Below are 22,512 nucleotides of genomic sequence, written 5' to 3' on the forward strand. Positions count from 1 at the left end.
TTCCAGTTTGTAACTAAGTTCTGGTACCAACAGGATGATAACTACTAAGACATTTATCTGTAGGACCAATAACTATAAATACCAAAGGTCATGTCAGCAAAATCTTCCCTCGAGGTACAAAATGATAGTATTCATTTTTGTCAAACCTTATTGTACTGAGCAGTCTTCTGTTCAGTGGTTAAATATTTGGTGTACACAGTTTTAGTTAGTCATTTTGAAATCAGTACAACTCAGTGGGATATTTCGATAATGAGGTCACTGCTGCTGTGGGCAGAATTTACTAACTTAGCCGTCATGTCTTATGACAGATAACCTTGCCATCCGTTGTCCTCTACAGTATAATGCACATATAACATTGAATAAGGTTGCCATGCTTATTGGCCTAACATGGTTAGCCCCTTTTCTTGTAGTTGTTGGCACGACATCCCTCAGTTCCCCTTTACAGCTGTGTAGGAACATCATTAACAAAGTGTACTGTGACAACTACTCCATCGTCAAACTGGCCTGCTCCGACACCACAGTCAATAACATCTATGGACTCTTTCTTACTGCCTTCTCAGTCTTTGCTCCTCAAATTTTAATCCTGTACACTTACATGAAGATTCTCAAAGTGTGTTTTTCTGGTTCTGAACAGACCAGACAGAAAGCAGTCAGTACCTGCACGCCTCACCTCGCTTCCCTGCTCAATTTTTCTTTTGGGGCATGCTTTGAAGTGTCACAAAGCAGGTTTAATATGAACAATGTGCCCATCTTTTTGCGCATTTTCTTATCTTTATACTTTCTTACATGCCAGCCGCTCTTCAACCCTGTAATGTACGGCCTGAAAATGTCCAAAGTCCGTAAGATATGTAAAAGTCTGTTTTGTTCTGAAGTGTAGATCATCCATCTAATTCGTTCATTTTGAGTAACCAGAAAAAACAATACATGGATGCCTTGGACTTATTTCAACCATCATGGTGTCTGAAGTTAAATGTCAGAGGGCATTAAACATGTAAGTTATACAACACAAACAAACAAACAGCTTTGGGTTGAGTTTTGTCTTTATGAAGACCTGCAGCAAATGATAATTAGGGCCCGAGCAGGAAAGCCCTGCGAGGACCCTATTGAAATGCAAGGAATTATTATTCTTATACCCCCCCCCCCAAATAAACATGCTCAGAGTGGGCACAGAATGCAGTTGTAACTTTACTGTACATTGTCCAATATGCATCAAACTTGACATGTTTGATGAGAGTCCAGGCCTGAGGATTTCCACATGAACCTTTTGAGCATTAGTCATAGCGCCATCTACTGGCAACAGGAAGTAAGCCATATGTGAAAAACATTCAATTCAATTTTATTTATATAGCGCCAAATCACAACAAAAGTCATCTCATGACACTTTACAAAATAGAGCAGGTCTAGACCGACTCTTTATAATGTTATTACAGAGACCCAACAGTTCCCACCATGAGCAAGCACTTTGGCGACAGTGGCAAGGAAAAACTTCCTTTTAAGAGGCAGAAACCTCGAGCAGAACCAGACTCTAGGTGGGGGGGTCATCTGCTTTGACCAGTTGGGTTTGAGAGGGAGGGAGAAAGACAGAGGGGGAGAGACAGATAGACAGACAGAAAGAGACAGAGAGAGAGATAGACGTGGAGACGCAGACCGACAGACAGACAGGCAGACAGACAGACAGACAGACAGACAGACAGACAGTGCATGAGCCCTCAGTGTGCCCGTTAGTCAGTGGTTGTTCCTGCTCTGTATAAACCAGCAGCTGCAGCTGTTCAGGAGCTATCAACAGGTCTGGGATGGAGCAGCGCTGACATTTGTTATTTATTACTTCTTCTTGACAATATGTCAGTATTTGAGTGCATTAAAGGTTACAAGAACAATTATGGCCAATGAGTCGCTGTTGAATGTTGACATTTTTCAAAATAAATCACAAAAATGTTATTTTCTATATTTTACTGTTTTCCCTGCTGTACCTAAAACTTGCCAAACCGTGACCCCAAAACCGAGTAACATACTGAACCGTGAATTTTGTGTAAAAAGATTGTATGTTTGATTGTATGTGATGTATCAGTGCTTCTCAACTGCACAAAATTCACTACAAACAAATGTACTTTATTACTTTGCACTTTTGTTAAAAAAAAAACATGCATCATTGATTTTCAATGCAGCATTTCAAATAGCTGAGAATCAAGATTAGTGCTGAAATTATTATCAAAATTGATTTTCTGTCTATCACCTAAGTGATAGTACATTCGTTGTTTTTTAAATGCTGAGCATTTTCTTGTTTCACCCTCTCCAAGAAGAGTTTAGTTAGTTAAGTTTTTGTTAAGTGTTTTTTTATTATTACAATATTAAATAACTTTGGCTTTCTTGTATGGACTTTGAATTGTGAACATTTTGGAAGGGAATTTTCACTATTTTGTTTTAACATTTTAAAGTCTAAACAATAAATCTAAGAATAAAAAAAGTCTAGTCTAAACTAGTAAATATACTTTCACAACTAGACAGCCTATTGTAAGTCATGAACAAAACATCAAACACTAGACCATGTCTCTCAGATCAAGTGTAGAAGATAGAAACATAACAAAGCAAAATTAAAAACACACCAAGATCACCTTATTATTAGTGTTGACACTGCTGAAGTCAGGGGAGGTATTTATTTATTGCTTTTTCATGTATGTAAAACTGAACTGAACTAATGACTTAACTTCACAACAGACGTTTGCATATGTTGCGGATTTTGGACATTTTGAGCCCGTAGAGTACTGGTGTAAAGACAGGCTGGCATGTTAAAAAGTATAGTGATAATAAAATGCCTAACATATTGGGAACACTGCTCATATCAAATCTGCTCTGTAATATTTGAAAACAACAACCAAAAGAAAAGTTCAGGAGAGAAGCGAGGTGAGGCGTGCAGTTACTGACTGCTTTCTGTCTGGTCTGTTCAGAACCAGAAAAACACACTTTGAGAATCTTCATGTAAGTGTAAAGAATTAAAATGAGCGGAATGATGATTGAGATGACGGTATAAATGAGGCCATAAATATTATTGACTCTGGTGTCAGAGCAGGCCAGTTTAACAACAGAGTAGTTTCCACAGTACACTTTGTTAATGATGTTCCCACACAGCTGTAAAGGTGCACTCAATGATATCAAAACAACAATTGCAAGAAGAGGGAATAACCACGTTACACCAACAAGCATGGCAACCTTTCTAGTCGTCATACGTGTGTTATATTGTAGAGGATAACAGATGGCAAGGTATCTGTCATAAGACATGACGGCTAAGTTTAAATATTCTACACAAACATAAGAGTACACACAGAAAATCTGCAGGTAACAAAAGGGAGCAGAGACAGTGTGAACGTCAGAGAGGATCTGAACCAGAAGGAATGGGAACAACCCTGTACTACCATACAGCTCATTTACAAACAGGCTGCACAGAAACAGGTACATAGGTTCATGTAAGCTTCTGTTCATGCAGATAACCACAATGAGCAAAAGATTGGAACTAACTATTAACACATACAAGGACATAATAATAATAAAATATAAATATTTGAAAACCCCAGAGTCAAAGTAGGCAGCAAGTGTGAAGTATGAGACCTGTGTAGAGTTTATCATGATCCTCCTGTCTCATAAAACAACCATGAAACTTTACAAGATGAACTAACCCTGTTTTGTTTTTGATATCGATTTCTAGAAGTTCAGTTAAACCTTTAAAGCTTGTGTGCAGCTAAAGCATTAAGCACACACAGTAACATTCCCCAGTTGTCCTGTATAATATTAAGGTAAGACATTACACAACACAGTTTACGACGTTGTGTGACTGCTAACTTTCCTCTGCTTCAGCCAGACTGTGAGTCTCTCCTAACTGAGCTGAAAGTCTGCTTCTGCTTTAACTGTCTGAAGTGAGGGGACACCCACAGCAGCAGACTGTCCTAATTATCAAAGGACCATCTAGTTGGTACTGATTTCTAATTGATCTCAGAGGAAACTTTAGTTTTTACACAAAGTAAAAAGAGGGCTCCCTGAAAGCAAATGTAAAGAAGTAGTTCCCCATTCAGGTGGCTTATTTATCTCTCCCTGTTTGCATCAAGCAGGTTCAGTTTGATTGAACTGTGACCCATGAAACTGAAATGTTCTGCAATGTCCACCCAAATATGAGAAGTATGGAATGTAAAACTCATTCATAAAGGTGAGCTTTAAAATAGAGTTTTGTACCTGAAATGGTCTTTAGTTTTGTAAACTTGAACATTTAATTTCAAAGGGTGTGCTTAAAGATACAGTTTGGCTGCTGTAACTCTTGTTTTGTAAACACGTACATTTGTGTCACTGATTACTTTCAAAAAAGGTTATCGTTACACCTGGCACAAGTTGAATGTATTTTGTAGATTTACTGCCGTTACTCAGTTTGCCTGAGTAATGCAAACCATTGGACGCCGGGTGAGCTGGGAGCCGACATAAGCATGAACTGACAGGGTTGTGTAGCCAATTGTATTGTTCATAGCAAAGACACTGATTGGTCGGAAGACGAAGATCCCACCCTCTCTACCCTGCGGCTAACCTTCTCCTGTGCGCAAAACATTACTTCACAGTAAACCTGTCAAATGTGTCAAATGACAGACACTCATGCATGATTTTCCACAGCTTGTGAAATTAAGCTTGAAGGCATGGATCTGAAAAATATTCAGACTCAAAAAAACTAAACCTGCAAGCAATGACCTGAATATACCAACATTTAAAACAGAGATTACGTACAACGAGAATTTCAACAACAAAACTCTATTTTCAGGCACACCTTTATGAATGATTTAATATTCCATAGAAGAGGACCTCTTGTTCAAGAAGTATTGATCGTTTACGTCGTTGTTTATATATCTGTACACACAAATAGTACAAGCAGCAAGGCAGGAGCATAAAGTGTCCCAGAGCCTCTGGTTGCACAAGATTTCATTGCGCATTTTGTTCTGTTGTTTTGTTCTTCCATACACATTTGTGTACAGTAAAGGAGGACACACCAGCTTAAGGCCCTGAAAACTATTTCCTTAATTAGCTTCATACTAGGCTGCTGTGAAGTGGGCGGGGCTCAGTTTGAAAAGGTGACATCAAGTGCTTCCATGCAATAAGGATAGAACAATATTTGAATCAAAGAATGAGAAAGGTTTTTGGGTTGTTTGCTTATGTAACGAGCACTGTCAATCAAATCGGATCAAAGCACACTCACACAGAGGAGGAGTTTTTGAGTGTTAAACTAAAGCCACTCCTATTGGGTAGCCCCAACAGGCTAAGTTGTGTATAGGCAGAGGTCTGGAATAACCAAGTGGGTGTGGGGTCTCCATCTATTCTTACCCCAGACCTTGCTGTCAGGAGAGGGAGGCAGGGTCCTGGCCTTTAGCTAAAGAGAACTACTTCTCTGGCCCTTTACTCTTAAGTATCATTAGGCATCATGAAACAGTCTGGCTTCAGGTCACCACCTCACCGTCTGCATCTCCAACATGTTGGTATACATGGCTCAGAGTTTAGTACAGGTGAGCTCATTCTCCTGCCAAGTTTGTTTTTATAGATCACAACTTTTGCGCTTCTTTCAGGCCCTGTTTTGTGCGTATGCAACGGTTACAAATGAGACCACTGGTGCTCCCAATCCAAGTCTGTCTCTGGGAAATTGAGGTGCCCAAGCCAGTTGTTGTTACATCTAGGGTAATTAATTAACACTAAGACACTAAGCCAGTGGTTGCCAACTCCTATGAAAGAATGCAACTCTCTTGTGTTTTTTATTTCCTTACTCCTCCTCTCCCAAGACAAGACCTGTCTTCTTGTAATTTGGCAAAAAATCAAAAGGACAAATGACACCACATGATCATAACACCATGATTGGCTATTTCCTTGCTCCACCAACAACCATGAATCTGTGTTATAGTTTACAGTTTCACTGGTAAGTCCACTCATAAGGTAAGCTGCCTTTTCAGTGGCAGAAGATCCGCAGCACCGGCAGGCTTTGGCTGCAGAGACTCCACTCTCCTGGCCACAAAGGTATAAGGGTGGCGTGTAAAAGTGATTTCTATTTCTTTATCACCGAAAAGGATGGGAAGCTCAGGACAGTTTGGGCTCAACAAGTTTCTGAGATGATCCACAGTGTTGTCTGTGCAGAGGGTTCAAGGGGACAGGTTCATCACAGTGGCCAATGTTGAGGGAGAACATCTTGGTTTTTTGTCAGTCTTACGGACTGCATCAACATATGAAATGTATACAGGATGGAGAGGCTCATGTGGAAACCATGGTCTCTTTCATCTTTGAGCTCTAGCATGGAGAGATCTATTTATTCACATAACCTTCCATTTAATGACTCCCTATAATATACCTATCGGACCTGTAAATTAGGCTGTATATTAACAAGCAGACTGTGAGCGCAAATTCAATGAAAGGCACAGTGCACATTTTTGGACACATACATAATTCACTTTAATGTTAGTCAATCTGGCACCCTAATGGCCACCTACTTTCTGACAGGTACTGACATGGATGCATGCCTGCCCCCTCTGGGTATGGTACTATGTGAGGTCAATCAGGTTCATTCGGCATACTGCAGTAGGGTGCTAGAGCAGCAGTCCACCTCTTTGCATGGACTTGGTCTGGTTTATGTCGTCAGAGAGTGAATCTAACTTCACCCCTCTGTCTGAAGGAATGCAATTTTACTCCCCTGTATAGTGAGTACTGTAGGGGGAATGACAAATAAATTGGCCTTGACTTGAACACACAGACCTGAGTCAGTGACTCAGATTAGTGTTTGGAAAATTAAAGTAATAGTAAGTAATCGAAACATTCATTTTTTAATTCCCTGTTTCTGATGAAGCTAGTGTCCCACTTTATGGATGCCAAACTCAGTTTCCAGAACATCATCCATCACACAATATCTTTAAATCAGTCTTTCTTGTTAAACTAGGACTATTATTGTTGTTGTTGTTGTTGTTGTTGTTATAGTGCAACCACCGTACAGACGCATTATGCATATTATGTAACATACTAACAAAGTCTCTGCCATCGCAATTTCTGATGTCCTTTTAAAAGATATTTATTATCAAATCCAAGGAGACATAGGTATATATATATATATATATATATATATATATATATATACACACACACACACACACACACACACACATATATATATATATATATATATATATATATAGTAGGTATGAATAGTGTTTCACACTTACATCATTGTTTTTGCCCTGAAACAAGGTTGGATGAGCCTACAAATGCTAAACTGCTTGTCCAGTCCTCTAAAGACACACTAATAGCTAATATATATATATACACACACACACACACACACAGTATATGACATACATAGATATAGATATGGATGTAAATATAGATAAACACATATATGCAATACATACTAATTACGGGTTTTGCAATAAGATAAAAACAGCCTTTTTCATCTAAATGTAAAACCTATGTAGGGTTCTCACATGAACTTTTGTAATGTTTGGAATCAATAATTTGCTCTTCCTTTAAACATAAAAGCACTCATCATCAAAATTGATTAAGGCATCTATGATTAGTGACTTTCACAGAAGGATTCTAACCAAACTATTATTATTTATGACACAAAATTGTTGACACTATCTTTATCAAACATATTGTTTAATGTTTTCTATTGTTATTCAGGTCAAAATTTCCCATGTGTACGATTTAATTTCAGCTTATCAAAGCCACTTTGCTTTCAATAAAAAACATTTCTTGTATTTTTGTTGCTTTCTTTCATCCATCTTTGTGGAAAAGCAGTTCAAAACACAATGTGATAAGAAAATGTGCATTGATTTGAAATCTTTGTAACTAATTTATCTAATCAAAGGGCAGCTTTTTAATTTACAGCAGTTGTGTAGCTGATATATGCCATATGTTTGACCTTAAACATGTGGGAAACACTGAAATCTGTTGGATGGCCATTACATAAGTGAATTACATTTCAGCAAAGACAAGACTTTTACATATGTTGCTGATTTTGGACATATTTAGACCATACAGTAAAGGGTTGAAAAGTGGCTGGCATGTAAGCCAGTATAATGACAAAAAGATTCTCGAAATATTGGGTAGATTGTTCATATTAAACCTGCTCTGTGATAATTCAAAGCATGCCCCAAAAGAAAAGTTGAGCAGGGAAGCGAGGTGAGGCGTGCAGGTACTGACTGCTTTCTGTCTGGTCTGTTTGGAACCAGAAAAACAAATGTTGAGAATCTTCATGTAAGTGTATATAATTAGAATTAGAGGACAAAAGATTGAAAGTGAAGAGACAATGAGTCCATAGATATTATTGATTGTGGTGTCATAACATGCCAGTTTGACGATGGAGTAGTTGTCACAGTACACTTTCTCAATAATGGTGCCACACAGCTGTAAGGAGTTACTCAAGGATGTCATCACAAGACATAGTAGTAACGGGCAAAGCCATGTTACAGCAATAAGCAAGGCAATTTTGTTAAATGTCATTCGTGTGTTATATTGTAGAGGAAAACAAATAGCAAGGTATCTGTCATAAGACATGATGGCTAAGTTTAAATATTCTACCCCTCCATATGAGTATAAAAAGAAATTCTGTAGGAAGCAAAGGGGAGCAGAGACAGTGTGAACGTCGGAGAGGATCTGAACCAGAAGGAATGGGAACAACCCTGTACTACCACACAGCTCATTTACAAACAGGCTGCACAGAAACAGGTACATAGGTTCATGTAAGCTTCTGTTCATGCAGATAACCACAATGAGAGACGTGTTGGCAATAACAATAACAATGTAAAGCAAAGCAGTTATCATGAAATAGAAGTATCTCAAACTTCCAACATGCATATAAGCTCCAAGAATGAAATAAGACAAAGTTGATGAAGTTGAATTGAGCATCATTCTTGTTTAAATGACAAAGCTACTACAGTGTGCAACTGATGACAGACTTGTAATCATTTGGAAAGAATGTGACATTATTAAATGGATTGTAACCTCACTAGTGGTGAGATGTACAAGGTTCATGTAAGCTTCTGTTCATGCAGATAACCACAATGAGCAAAAGATTGGAACTAACTATTAACACATACAAGGACATAATAATAATAAAATATAAATATTTGAAAACCCCAGAGTCAAAGTAGGCAGCAAGTGTAAAATATGAAACCTGTGTAGAGTTTATCATGATCCTCCTTTTGCTTTATAGAGCAGTCATAACACTGTTCATAGGATGTTACATTTTGTTTTACTAAAGCTTTAACTATAAGCTCTGTGTCTGTTGTGTACTATGTACAGCTAAAGTATTAAACCCACTAATAGTATTCAGCCAACACACAGTAAAGAAATTCATCAGCAAGAAAACAACTGAGAAAACTTGACATTCTTTGATTCAAAGTCTATATAAAATGAAGGTAAGACACTACAGAAAACAGTTTGTGACATTGTGTGAATTTAGATGCTGACCTGCTGTAGTCATACTGTAAGAAACTCTGCCTCTGCCTCTTTTATAGGTCCCATATTATGCTCATTTCAGCTGTATGTTTTCATTCTTGGACTCCACTAGCTTTGCATGATTCACAAAAAGTCCTTTATTTATATGCTGTGTCTGCATAGGTATAGTCTCGCATAGCCAGACCTCTCTCCACACTTTGAAGAGAGGTCTGGCTCAACCCATCGTCATTCTGTGATAGGAGGAAAACACTCTGGCTTGTTTGTTTTTCTTTAAACCAATCACAATCGTCTTGGGCGGCGTGAAGCCCAGGATGCAGCGACAGTGCCGTTGCAAGATGGGGGGAAATTTTGCCCTGGAATTGAAATGGTTAAATCACTGCAAAATAAAAAACCCCAAGTGAAATAGTAAATGACGTATGGAGACTGTGATTTTACAGCTTTTACTGTTAAAAAGACAAACATAACGTGATCATCGGTGTCCTAGAGGTGAAGCCTACCTATAATATAGCTCTGATGGAGCTCACTGGACCCATTAAAACCACCGATGATCCAAGTCTTTGTCAAAACTTGCCATTTTCAGTGTGTAGGCTGCTACCTGCAAGCGCGTAGGTAGCAGAAGGGGAGAAGAATGGCGACTGAAATAGTTTTCTGACTTCTATGGCGAATGACAGCTACAGTAACTTAGCTTGGAAAATAGAGACATGGGGCACTGAATTTGATGAATTTCCTGTTTATCAGACCACAAATGAGACAAGAAGTAGGTTGGAAAAACGATAGATGGGCCTCAGTACAAAAGGTTTCTGAGTTTCCTGATGGACAGATAGCTTTAAGGTAACTGCTAACTGTAGCTGCTGTTTGCTAGTTAGCCGTGCAGCCAAGTCCTATTAGCTTATCTGACTCTACGCCGGGTGGGAGCTCGGAGCACCGCGTGAGTGTTGGGATTTACACCGCTAGCACAGGAGCTATGGTCCGCCGGGAGGAGGAGATTTTCAGGCCTGGGCTCGAGCTCCCAGTTCGGGCAGAGTCAGCTAGCTAATAGGACCGCTAGCTGCATGGCCAACTGAGCTAACAAGCTAACGGCAGCTCCAGTTAGCAGTAGTTAGCGACTCATTTATCAACAAGTAAAGCCATCTGTGCACCAAGAGACATACTGAACAACATCCAAAAACGTGAAGAATAGACTGAGCAGGTGGATAGACACATCGCTGTACTTAGTGGACATGCTGTGCCTGGAGCAGATGACCTGCTGGGGGCGTCGCTGGGCATGACTGTATACTGGTGACTGTATAGACGTGACAACACAACTTTACGGGAATCCTGGCGGCTCAGTATCTGAATATGGGCTGTGTGCATTTCTCCATGGACAGAGCATTTTGATAACTTCACAGTATTTACATACCCAGGATATCTTTTCATTATATGGCTTGATTAAGCTTAACTGTTTGGGCTTTTATACGAGTTGATCTGTTATCACGAACATAACCTGCTCCGGACCAGGTTGGGTTTGCAGCATAAGTTAACAAGGCAATGTGCCCCGGTAAGAAGTGAACCACCGTCATAACCCTGAAAGCCCAGGGTTAACCCCAAAGTTACCTTGCTAACCTCAAATCCTGCTTCGAAGTACAGGCCTCTGCTTTATAATCAAAAAAGACATGGAAATCTCACTTTCTACAGTATGGGACCTTTAAACTTTCCTACCTTAAGATTTTGTTTATATTTGTACATACAACTAGTATAAAGTTTACATTTTTAAATTCTCCCTATCCAGCCTGCGAGTTGGATCATTCAACCAGCAGATACGAATGACACATTGTTGGCCAGTATGGATTTAGCCAACTGTCCACCCTCTGTGCCAAGCTGTGAAGGCTAAACCCATTAATCACCATGAGCAACAACTCTCTATACAGTTGCTGAGGTTAAGGAGATTTCTGCCTTCCTTGACCAACTCCTGGGTCGCACCAAGCTGTCCTTGAAGGACCAACAGCCACTTGAAGGAGAATAAGTGCCTCTTTGTCTCACCCTGCCCAGTAAAAAGCCAAGAGACTTGAACCAAAGATTCTTAAATATCCTCCTGTCCTCTACCTGAGGCCCAGCTTGTCTGATCGAACCCACGCAGTTGCAGTGTTTGTTGACTGCGGTGCTGATGCCGCCCTCATGCACACATGCCACATACACTGGCCTATAGGTTCAATTATGGGTAGGAGTGAACATTGTCATGGTCTGCTCTGTATTCTACTCTTTCTAACCTCTCTGCATCTGGCCAGACCTCTCGGGGATGCCTGGGGAGAATTTGGACCTTAAGGAGGTGCTCAACAAGACACAAGTCACCTCCATGCCAGAACACCGCCCACATGACTGCGCCATCAACCTCCTCCCGGCCTCCTCCCTACCCAGGGGCCATCTGTATTTTCTGTCCACCCGAGACTCAGGCCATGAAGAAATCAACAACTCACTGGCTCATAAGACCCTCGTCATCGACAAAAGCTGCAGGTTTCTTCGTTGGGGGAAAACACTCAGATCCCTCTTACCCAGCATTGATTACCGTGAGGTTAATGACATAATCATTAAGAACAAGTACACCCTCCCTCTCAGTTCATCTGGCTTTGAACAGTTACGAGGGGCTACAATGTTCGCCAAGCACTGGACACATACCACTTGGTTGGCATAAGGAAAGGATAAACTGTCATTAACACAGTGGGTCCTGTTGGATTAACTAATGCTCCTGCTGTCCTTCAAGCCCTGCTCAACGATGTCCTCCTTGACAGGTTTAACAAGTTTGTGCTTGTCTACTTGGATGACATTTTTATCTTTTCCAAGTCCAAACTGGAGTATGTGCAACATTGATGCTTGGAAAGCCACCTATTCGTCAAGGCAGGAAAATGTGGGTTTACTTTCCATGAGGACGTTCCTGTGATTTATTGTGTGCATATTCAGGTGGCTCCCACTATGTTCAAGGCACCAAGTCGCCAGCCCTGACTTCTTGGAAGAAGCTGTAGAAGCTGTTGATGGTGTATGCCAATTTCTGTAGACATTTTATGTGTAACTACCCCCATTAAATGCTTCTCAACTTCTCAAAACATTTCCAGCAAGATGGAACAGGCGTTCTGGGAGCTGAGGCGTCTCTTCACCAACTGCCCACACTCCAAGAATGTCAATCCTAATGCCCTATCTACCGCAGTCAGTGGGTGCCCTGCTGACTGGCACTTTATCCCAGACCATCTCTGCTTACAGGTGGTCCAGTGGGGTTAGTCCTCTCGTCTGTGATCCGGGGAGCAGATGCACCCATTCCCTCCAAACACACCTGTTTTGGTGGTCAACCATGGAGAAGGAGGTTCTGGAGTTTGTGGCAGCATGCCAGATGTGCTCCCAGGACAAGGTGACCTGTCATGCCCCAGCTGGACTCCTCCAGTCTCTTCTTGTCCTGCACTGGCTTTGGTCTTCCCACGTTATTCCATTGCCCAAGCTCCCCAAAGCTACAGAGTGCTAAGCTGTTTTTTTTTCCACCTGCACAGCTGCTCAAGCAACATGGTCGGTGACTTAGGTCTCCAATTCGCCCCATTTCTGGAAAGAGTTTTGCAACCTCATAGGTGCCATGGTCAGCCCCTCCTTCGGGCTCCACCATGACTCCAACCGGTCAATGGAACCTCCTGGTCCAAGCAGCTGCTATGAGTTGAATATGCCAACAACACACCTTGCCTGCTTCGCCACTGGACTGCCCCTCTTCCAGTGTACCTGTGGCTATTAGCCCCCAGCCTTTCTGGAGCAAGAAAAAAAAGCCAGTGTTCCCTCCTCTACATCTTCATCTGTCGTTGCCGCTGTATCTAGGTGAGGGCCGGGTGCAGTCTCTACCAGCGGGCGGCAGACCAACATCGCATCCCAAGTCCCCACTACTATCCAAAGCGGAAGGTCTTCCTCTCAGGGTCAGCTCTCAGGGTTGAGCCCTGTAAGCATTGGTACTCTATCTGTCTCCAAGGTGGTCAATTAGAATCAGAATCGGAAATACTTTATTGATCCCCGGGGGGAAATTATACAGTACCGGTGCTCCCATTCAAGGGTAGAAAGTGGCATAAATTTAGAAATGAGAGTATGTACAAAAATAAGATAAGAAATAAGAAATAGAAAATAAAAAATATACACATTTACAATATTTAAGTGAAAAGTAAAAGAAAAAAATATATGCAATAACAATGTATATGTATGTATATATATGTTTGTATTGCACTATTGCGTATGAATATATATGTATTGCACTGACATTTAAAGAACAAATAATAGTGTGGTAGTATATGAACAGGTGAATTAGATCCAGATTTCCAGTCTCTTCCTGAGTGTCTGACACTCAGAGGGAGGAGTTGAACAGTCTGATGGCCACAGGCAGGAATGATTTCCTGTATCGCTATGTTGTACATTTGGGAGGAATGAGTCTCCAACTGAAGCTGCTCTTGTGTCCGACCAGTACGTCATGGAGAGGATGTGAGACATTGTCCAAGATGACCAGCAGCTTGGACAGCATCCTCCTCTCTGACACCACCGTCAGAGAGTCCAGCTCCACCCCCACAACGTCACTGGCCTTGCGGATCAGTTTGTTGAGTCTGTTGGAGTCCGCCACCCTCAGCCTGCTGCCCCAGCATGCAACAGCATAGAGGATAGCACTGGCCACCACAGACTCATAGAACATCCTCAGCATAGTCCAGCAGGTGTTGAAGGACCTCAGCCGCCTCAGAAAATAGAGGTGGCTCTGGCCCTTCCTGTAGAGGGCATTAGTGTTCTTCACCCAGTCCAGTTTATTGTCAATGTGAACTCCCAGGTACTTGTAATCCTCTACAATGTCCACACGGACCCCCTGGATGGAAACAGGGGTCATCGGCACCTTGGTCCTCCTCAGATCAACAGTCAGTTCCTTTGTCTTTGTTGTTGAGCTGCAGGTGGTTCTGCTCGCACCATGTGACAAAGTTGTCCACAGCAGCCCTGTACTCCTCCTCATCACCCTCACTGATACATCCAACTACTGCTGAGTCATCAGAAACCTTCTGAAGATGGCAGGTCTCTGTGCAGTAGCTGAAGTCCGTGGTGTAGATGGTGAAGAGGAAGGGAGAGAGGACAGTCCCCTGTAGAGCCCCGGTGTTGCTGACCACTCAGTGTTGTAAGCTGTTAGGAGGAAGCCTCTGCTGTCTCGACCCACCTCTCTTCTCTCGTCGCTTTGTTCCTCCTCTGCATCCTCTGTGTGTTTTTCTCCAGATTTCAGTGGGGATCTCCAATGATCTGGTCTCCAAGCCGGCCGGCTTCAGAGCCATCAGCTGATCTCTGGAGTAAACAATGCGGCCCAGAAGTTGCTGCGCGACGGTCCGATGTTTCAATGAAAGTAATTCTAGGGTGAAAAAAAGTACCAGAACTCTCTCCCCCAGCATGTTTGGAGAGGGCACAGCTTTAAAAAGTTAGTAGTTAAAATATGAAAGTTATGATAAAGGAAAAAATAAGAAAAAATAAGAAAACAAACAGGAGCGACTGTACCAGGCTGCATGCACGGTCGGCGCATGCGCACTGGAATATATACTTACTTGGAATACTATTCTTGTAATGGTTATCTCAGTGTCTTATTTGACTGCCCCTTTACAGCTGTGTGGAACCATCATTCACAAAGTGTACTGTGACAACTAGTCTATCGTCAAAGTGGCATGCTTTGACACCACAATCAATAACATCTATGGATTCATTTACACATTTATCACAATTTGTGTTCCTTTAACTTTAATCCTTTACACTTACTTTAAAATTCTTAAAATCTGTTTCTCTGGTTTCAAACAGACCAGAAGTATTACAGAGCAGAACAGTGTACCCAACATGTTGCATGCAGATCTACTATATGGACTGAGTATGTCCAAAACACGCATCATATACAAAAGTCTGCTTTTTGGTAAAAAAAAAACATCTAGACTACTGACGTCATCAGACTTTGAACAGATTTGCTCAACTTGCATAACAAGACCAAAAATATTAAATGGGATGCCTTGAAAGCAGTAATATTGACAGGTATGACTTCTGAGTAATGTGTATGTGATGTGTATATTCAAATTAAACATGTATATAAAGGTTGGTTTGATCAGCAAATTATTTTAACACAGAGGCTAGCTAGCTAACTTAACAAATGTGTTATGCCGTTAATTGGACATTTTTAGCACTTAAAAAGTACTGCAACCCATTTGTAACTCTCATTAATGTTTCTGTAAATCACAGTGCATATATGTTCATATGGCAGACATACAGACATAATCCATCACATTTGCATACAGTGCTGTGCACAGCAACTCACCACAGGCACGTCTCTCACAAACTGGCAATGCTTCTAAGGTGCCAGTGGTGTTTACCACCTCTGAGGGAGGCCGCCTTTGAGCCAACAAATCTACATGGAATAGCAAGTCGACTCACATACAGACTCTGTTACACAGGGATGTATGACTCTAAAATTCAACTTAAATTCTAACGTGACAAACCAAGATTCACCATATGTGAAATAATAATCAGTTTCAAAATTAGTGCTGGGTATTGAAGTTTAATACTTTTTCAATACCAACCAAAATGTGTCTGTAAGTATCAAAAACTGTCAAAAACCAAAAGCTTTTTTGTATAAAAACATGTTAATAAACCTCAAAGGTCCTGAAAGTGGAATTTAGGAATTTGGACTTTATACCAAAACATAATCATTATATCAGCACTGATCTTGAAAAGTTTAATAAATCATACCCAGTCCTACTCATGACTCAATATTCCAGTTTTGGTGATCGAGCATATTCAACTCTGCGGCTAAATTATGCATGCTGATAGTGAACTTTCAAGATTACATACTGAGTTACCAGACAAATAAAAAATCCTGTACATTGTGATATAATGTACTACAATAAGTTCCCACATTTGTGAACCTCCTTATTATTAATTTTTGTTGGCATTGTGTTAGAGAGGACATGTGTCGAGGAAGGCTGTAGTTAATAGTGGGGTTGGATTGAATTATTCTGAAATGTATTTTGCTTCTCCACATATGTAACTGAGGTAAACAAAATATTATCAGCAGCTTTCCATATACTGCATGCTATGCACGCAGCCACGCTAGCAGCTCTATGAGGCTGCAATGCTCATTGTAAAGAAAAGCAAACTCCAGGATGGGTACAAGTTTCAGGTAAACACGTGGCACAACTCAACTCACACAACGAGACCCTGTTTCATAATAGTTGCTGAAATCATTGTCGGTTTGTCATCTGATATTAAAATCAGACTTGCTGCTGTGGGCGTCCCCTGTCTGGAAAACTCTTAAAGAAGCAGAGGTAGAGTTTCAGTTCAGTTGGACTCACACTATGAGTGTAGACAGTGGGACAGCAGGTCAGGACTCACATACAGTCACACACTACATCATCTACATCTAACCTAAACATTATATTCACTGCTAATAAGGTAATGGTGAGTTTGGAATATCTGTCACAATTGTTTTCATGAAAAAATGTTTTGTATTATTACACTGAATTCATTATTCTTAGCTTCACATTGTCACAGTCAGAAGTTTAAATTTGGTACCACTTGCAGTTTTACAACTCAAGTTGACAAAATGTAACACAGTTATTAACTTTACTTCAAGAATGAACGGTGTTAATAATTGTTTTCTGGTGATGATTAATTCTACTCAGGTTTCTTATTTCACACTGGCTGCCTACTTTGACACTGGGGTTTTTCAATACTTGTTTTTCATGATTGTCATTTCGTTATATGTGTTAATAGTTAGTTCCAATCTTTTGCTCATTGTGGTGATCTGCATGAACAGAAGCTTACATGAACCTATGTACCTGTTTCTGTGCAGCCTGTTTGTAAATGAGCTGTATGGTAGTACAGGGTTGTTCCCATTCCTTCTGGTTCAGATCCTCTCCGATGTTCACACTGTCTCTGCTCCCTTTTGTTACCTGCAGATTTTTTCTGTGTATTCTTATGGAGGTGTAGAAATTCTGACCTTAGCCATCATGTCTTATGACAGATACATTGCCATCTGCTATCCTCTACAATATAACACACGTATGACATTTAACAAAGTCGCAATCATTTCTGCTCTAATATGGGTATATCCTTTCTTTGTAAATGCTTTCACAGTGCTTTGTCTAACTGTCCCTTTACAGCTGTGTGGGAACATCATTAACAAAGTGTACTGTGACAACTACTCCATCATCAAATTGGCATGTTCGGACACCACAGTCAATAACATCTATGGAATTGTTTACATGTTTACCATAATTTTTGGCCTTATACTTTTAATCCTTTTCTCTTACATTCAGATCCTTAAAATTTGTTTTTCTGGCTCCAAACAGACCAGACGGAAAGCAGTCAGTACCTGCATGCCTCACCTCGCTTCCCTGCTCAACTTTTCTTTTGGAGCTTTCTTTGAAATAATACAGAGCAGGTTTAATATGAACAGTGTGCCCAACATATTGCGCATTTTTTTATCATTATACTTTCTCACTTGCCAACCGCTCTTCAACCCTGTGATGTACGGCCTGAGAATGTCAAAAATATATATGATATGTAAAAGCCTGTTCTTTGGTAAAAAAAGACATTAACTTTTAACACCATTCATCGAATCAATACATTTGCTCTGCTTCAACATCAAGAAAAAAAACATTTATAGGAGTTTGACAATTGTCCTGTCAACAGTAATGATGTGAGTATGATGTGTGAATTAAAGGTTTTAAACTTAACATGTAAGAATGGTTGATCTAGTTTCTGTGAAAGATTTTGTTTAAATCAATCAAATTGATTTTCATGGTAATGGCCTCTGCTTTAAAGATTGAAAATGTACTCTCAAGTGGTGGCGAGGCAGCCGGGTTCAGTCAGAAACTAGTCAAAGGTTTCATGAATAACTCAGAGAGACCTCACATTCGTCAGCTGTTGTTGTAGCTGGCTAATTTCTCAATACATCACTTTGCACTGTGTGTTGAGTTTAGTGTCGAGACTAACATTACTAGCTAACCAATCCAACTACCCTCATAAGTGAAAATAAGATGTGTAACTTCAACACATCAAATGCGATAAGCCTTTCTTTTTTAGGCATCCAACACTAGAGGTGTAACTGTACACAAAATCCACGGTTGGGTCTTATTATATTTTAAGTACAACAGGGAAAACTAAAAAATTTACAAAATAACATTTTTGTCATTTATTTTGGAAAATGTCAACATTCAACATAGACTCATTGGCCATAATTCTTACGGTAACAGTTAATACATAGTAAATTCATTCATGTTAATTCAAATACTGACGTATTCCCTTTAAAAATAAATAAATAACACAAATGTCAGCGCTGCTCCATCCCAGACCCTGACCTGTACAGCTGCAGCTGCTGGTTTATACAGAGCAGGAACAACCACTGACTAACGGGCACACTGAGGGCTCATTGCAGCTCAAGCACTTTGACCACATGCTTAACTTCTGTATTCTCTGACTGAGTACGGTCTCATATCTGCAGTGATAACACACTCCTGTAGCATCAGTTAATGCTTTGGTCTGGAGCTGCGGTGAGAGGCTGCCTGAAGGCTGTGTGGAGGAGGACTCTCCTTCCAGTCTGGTTTTGTCTCGCTCCTCTAGTCGACACGTTCAGGTGACGCCATGATAAATGTCATGTTTAACGTGTTTCCACAGACAGAGCCGACTTCAGCTGTCAGGCTGGGTTGCTGACCGAGTCGATGTACCTCCAGTCTGAGGGACTGGTGTACTCAAGGATCTCTGTGATACGATGGGCGACGAATATCTTGTACTGACTAGAGTCTGATTGCAGCCAGGTGAGGACAGTGGTGGAGTCGGTCCACATCATCAGACAGTGGAGAGGGAGAGTCAGCTCTGTCCGCAGCATCCTTGCTAGTTGGGCTCCGGTAAGAGCAGCACACAACTCTAAGCAGGGAACTGTGATCTGTCATCTTGGTGCCACCCTTGAACGAGCCATAACAAAGGAGACGTGAACCTGTCCGTTTGAATCCACTGTTCTCAGGTATGCAACAGCACCATATGCTGCTTCAGAGGCATCGCAGAATACATGCAGTTCTCTGGTCATTGAAGGATCTTGGTCCTCAGTGGGTCCATAACATCTTGGGAGTTTAATTTGGGCCAAATGGGGAAGTTCCTTTTCCTACAATGTCCAAGCTTTTACAAAGGCATCAGGAAGATATGGGTCATCCCATTCCCGCTCCTTGGACCACAGTTTCTGGAGAAGGACTTTAGCACGGGTGGTGAATGGGATGATAAACCCAAGGGGATCATACTGACTGGCCAGTATCCTATACACGTTTGCGAAGGGTAAGGGTCTGGTACGCAACAGGTCTGTGTTTGTATCCCAAGGTGTCTGAGAAGCAGTACCATATCAAACCCAATGCCCCTTCCCAGGGGTCACTGCGGTCTTGACTAAGCCACAACTCAGTGTTCTCTGATCGAGCCTCTTTGGGTAGATGCTGAACCACTGAGGGGAGGTTACTGATCCATTGTCAGATCTCAAAGCCACTGGAGGCAAGCAATGCTCTGAGACGGTCAAGGAGAGTTCTGGCCTGCTCTTCAGTTGAAAAACTCTGCAGACAGTTGTCCACATAGACGGACTGCAAAACTGAGGTTAGGACTTCTACCCGACCCACTTGATTGTCTTTCACATGTCGTTGAAGGGCATATGTAGCACAACAAGGGCTACAGGTTGTGCCAAACGGCAGAACTTGCCATGTTTTGCCATAGAAAACGGAGGAGTGATCTGTCCTTAGCCAGCAACCTGACCTGGTGAAACATGGCTTTGATATCACCAGAAATGGCAACAGAATGCTGACGAAAGCGCATTAGAACACCCATCAAGGTAGGGCCTAGGACTGGACCAGTAAGAAGATAATCGTTCAAGATTTGCCCTTGGTATTGGAATGAGCAGTTAAATACCAAGCGGTTTTTACCATTGTGTTCCACAAGATGGTGGGGTATGTACCATGCCTCATTGATGTGGACCACCTCCTGAGGGCTAAGCTTCGTCACATATCCAGCCTCTAGCAACTTGTTGATCTAATGTTCATAGATGATTGCTTGCTCCGGATTCCTTGACAACCTCCGTTCTGTACGTCTGAGGGCTGGTAGGACCGACTCCTTTGGGGCGTGCAATTTAGGGGTATTCCTCTTGCGAATTAGGGGGGTGGCATAACGATCAACTCCATTGACTTCCACTCTTATTGTTTGGCTCTCAAGATGAGCTAGTGCCTCGATGTCTCGTTTGGAACGGGTGGTGACCTTCTTGCTTTAGTAAGGAAGTACATCAACTTTCCACAGTCTTTCTACAGCACGATAAAGGTCCGCGTATGGGCCTGTGCAAGATATGAACAAAGACTGAACTTCTGAACCGGTCTCTCGAGAAGAGGAACCTGAGGAGATAAGGTGGTCCTCAGGGAGCATTGTTGGTCCTTGCAAAGCCCAACCAAGACGTGTATGAACAGCTGCCGGGCCACCCCCTGGACCCAAACGAACTCGTTCAACAGGACATACAAGATGAGGGTGATCTGAGCCAATAAGGAGTAGGGGCTGAACATTCTGGAAAGCCTGGAGTGGTAAGCCATGCAGATGCCTGAATCTTTGCAGAATCTGAACAGGATAGGACTGTGGTGCAAGGCCCAGTGTTTCTGCAGTGAAAGCATTCTGTATGATGAACTGCTTATCTGCATTGGATGTAGAGGAAATGTTGAATGTGACTGTGGTACCAGCTACAGTCTCAGTCCCTTGGCAGACCATTTTCAGCATAAGGGACTCAGCCACCCCATCAAGACCAAGAGATCTGGCTGCGGTTGCTAGTAGCATAGTTCGCTCTGAACCATCATCCAATATAGCATATGTTTCAAGGTTTCTTCCTCTGTAGCTTAGCAAAACTCTGACTACTTTCAATAGGACTTGTGAACTGCAGCTAGAACGAATAAGGCAAGAAGTGCTTGAATCTCTTTGTGGTTGGTTCACTTCATGGAAGACTCCAAGGTGTTTTCCTTTGCATTTTGGGCAAAGCTTCTTAAGGTCACAGTTCGAGGCTCTGTGTTTGCGTTCACATCTCCAGCAATGCCATTTCTCTTGGATCCACCTTTTGACAGCATCCTTTCACAACTGACAGAAATCTGGACAGACACTTATGTGGTGATCAGGGACGTCACAGAAGGGGTATGTCTGCCCATGATGGGTAGCAGATTCAGTCATAGGTTGCTTAGTTGGATTTTGAGAATGACTGGTCCCATGAAGTTCGGTCGCCACTGGATAGCTGGACTTTGGATAGCTGGATAGCTGTGCCCTTTTCGACTGTCTCTTGTTTGTGTGGCCATAGCTTGACACTCTGCTTCCTCTTCCAACCAGTTAGAGAAATCAACCAGGTTATAAGGCCGGGTTTTGTAGCACGGGTGAATCTGGCATAGTTTGCAACATGCTCAGAGGGAAGCTTTCCCAGAAGCTGCTGTACATGAGGCACAAGCCAACTCTGCATCTCCTTCACCATTTTCCAGAGACTGCATCATGCCCACAAGAGCTCGGACCCGGATGGCGAAGTCACTGAAACTTCTAGAATCACCATGACGAACAGAGGGAAGGTTCTGGATGGCTGTAATTTCCCTCAGTACCAGCTGCTGTGGCTGGCCATACCTCTGCTGTAAGGCTAACATAGCTCTGGAGTAAGGAAGTGGATGATGTGCATAAGCCAAAGCAAGGTGACAGGCTGTATCCAGTTTCAAATGACCCAGTAATACATATTTGAACTGCTCACTTTCATCATGAGGTAGAAGATTAGTGAGAGCCATCTTGAGCAGGGCGAACTGTCTGGGATCATCACAGGTGAAGTATGGAAAGGAGGGGGCTGCAACATGAGAGACTCTGTTCAAACTTGGGAATTGCTGTGGTGGGTACTGAAGAATGGAATGAGACTGGATAATGGGGTCTGCACTCTGGACATTCAGAGAAGGAAGAGCAGTATGAGGACCCAAATAAGGACTAGTCATCGTGGCCTGAGACTGTGAAGGAGGTCGATCTGCAGGAATGAGAGGC

At 41.7% G+C, this 22,512-nt stretch overlaps 3 protein-coding genes and 1 pseudogene across 3 annotated transcripts; 2 read left to right on the top strand and 2 right to left on the bottom strand.

The window, feature by feature from the left end:
* Nucleotides 1-249: 249 nt before the first annotated feature.
* Nucleotides 250-877, top strand: LOC139284863 (olfactory receptor 52N5-like; annotated as a pseudogene).
* A 1,829-nt stretch (nt 878-2,706) lies between these two features.
* Nucleotides 2,707-3,648, bottom strand: LOC139285355 (olfactory receptor 11A1-like). Its single transcript, XM_070905919.1, is given in 1 exon segment — nt 2,707-3,648. A coding segment is annotated over 1 exon segment (942 nt).
* A 2,183-nt stretch (nt 3,649-5,831) lies between these two features.
* LOC139284864 (olfactory receptor 1500-like) lies at nt 5,832-8,820 on the bottom strand. Its single transcript, XM_070905201.1, has 2 exons — nt 8,039-8,820; nt 5,832-5,898 (listed from the first exon to the last, which is right to left on the bottom strand). The coding sequence occupies exons 1-2, from the start codon at nt 8,818-8,820 to the stop codon at nt 5,832-5,834; spliced, it is 849 nt and encodes a 282-aa protein (XP_070761302.1).
* An 8,291-nt stretch (nt 8,821-17,111) lies between these two features.
* Nucleotides 17,112-18,047, top strand: LOC139284865 (olfactory receptor 11A1-like). Its single transcript, XM_070905202.1, has one exon. The coding sequence runs from the start codon at nt 17,112-17,114 to the stop codon at nt 18,045-18,047; it is 936 nt and encodes a 311-aa protein (XP_070761303.1).
* The last annotated feature ends 4,465 nt before the right edge of the window (nt 18,048-22,512 follow it).

Source organism: Enoplosus armatus, chromosome 5 (assembly GCF_043641665.1).
Source record: "Enoplosus armatus isolate fEnoArm2 chromosome 5, fEnoArm2.hap1, whole genome shotgun sequence".
NCBI classification, from domain to species: Eukaryota; Metazoa; Chordata; class Actinopteri; order Centrarchiformes; family Enoplosidae; genus Enoplosus; species Enoplosus armatus.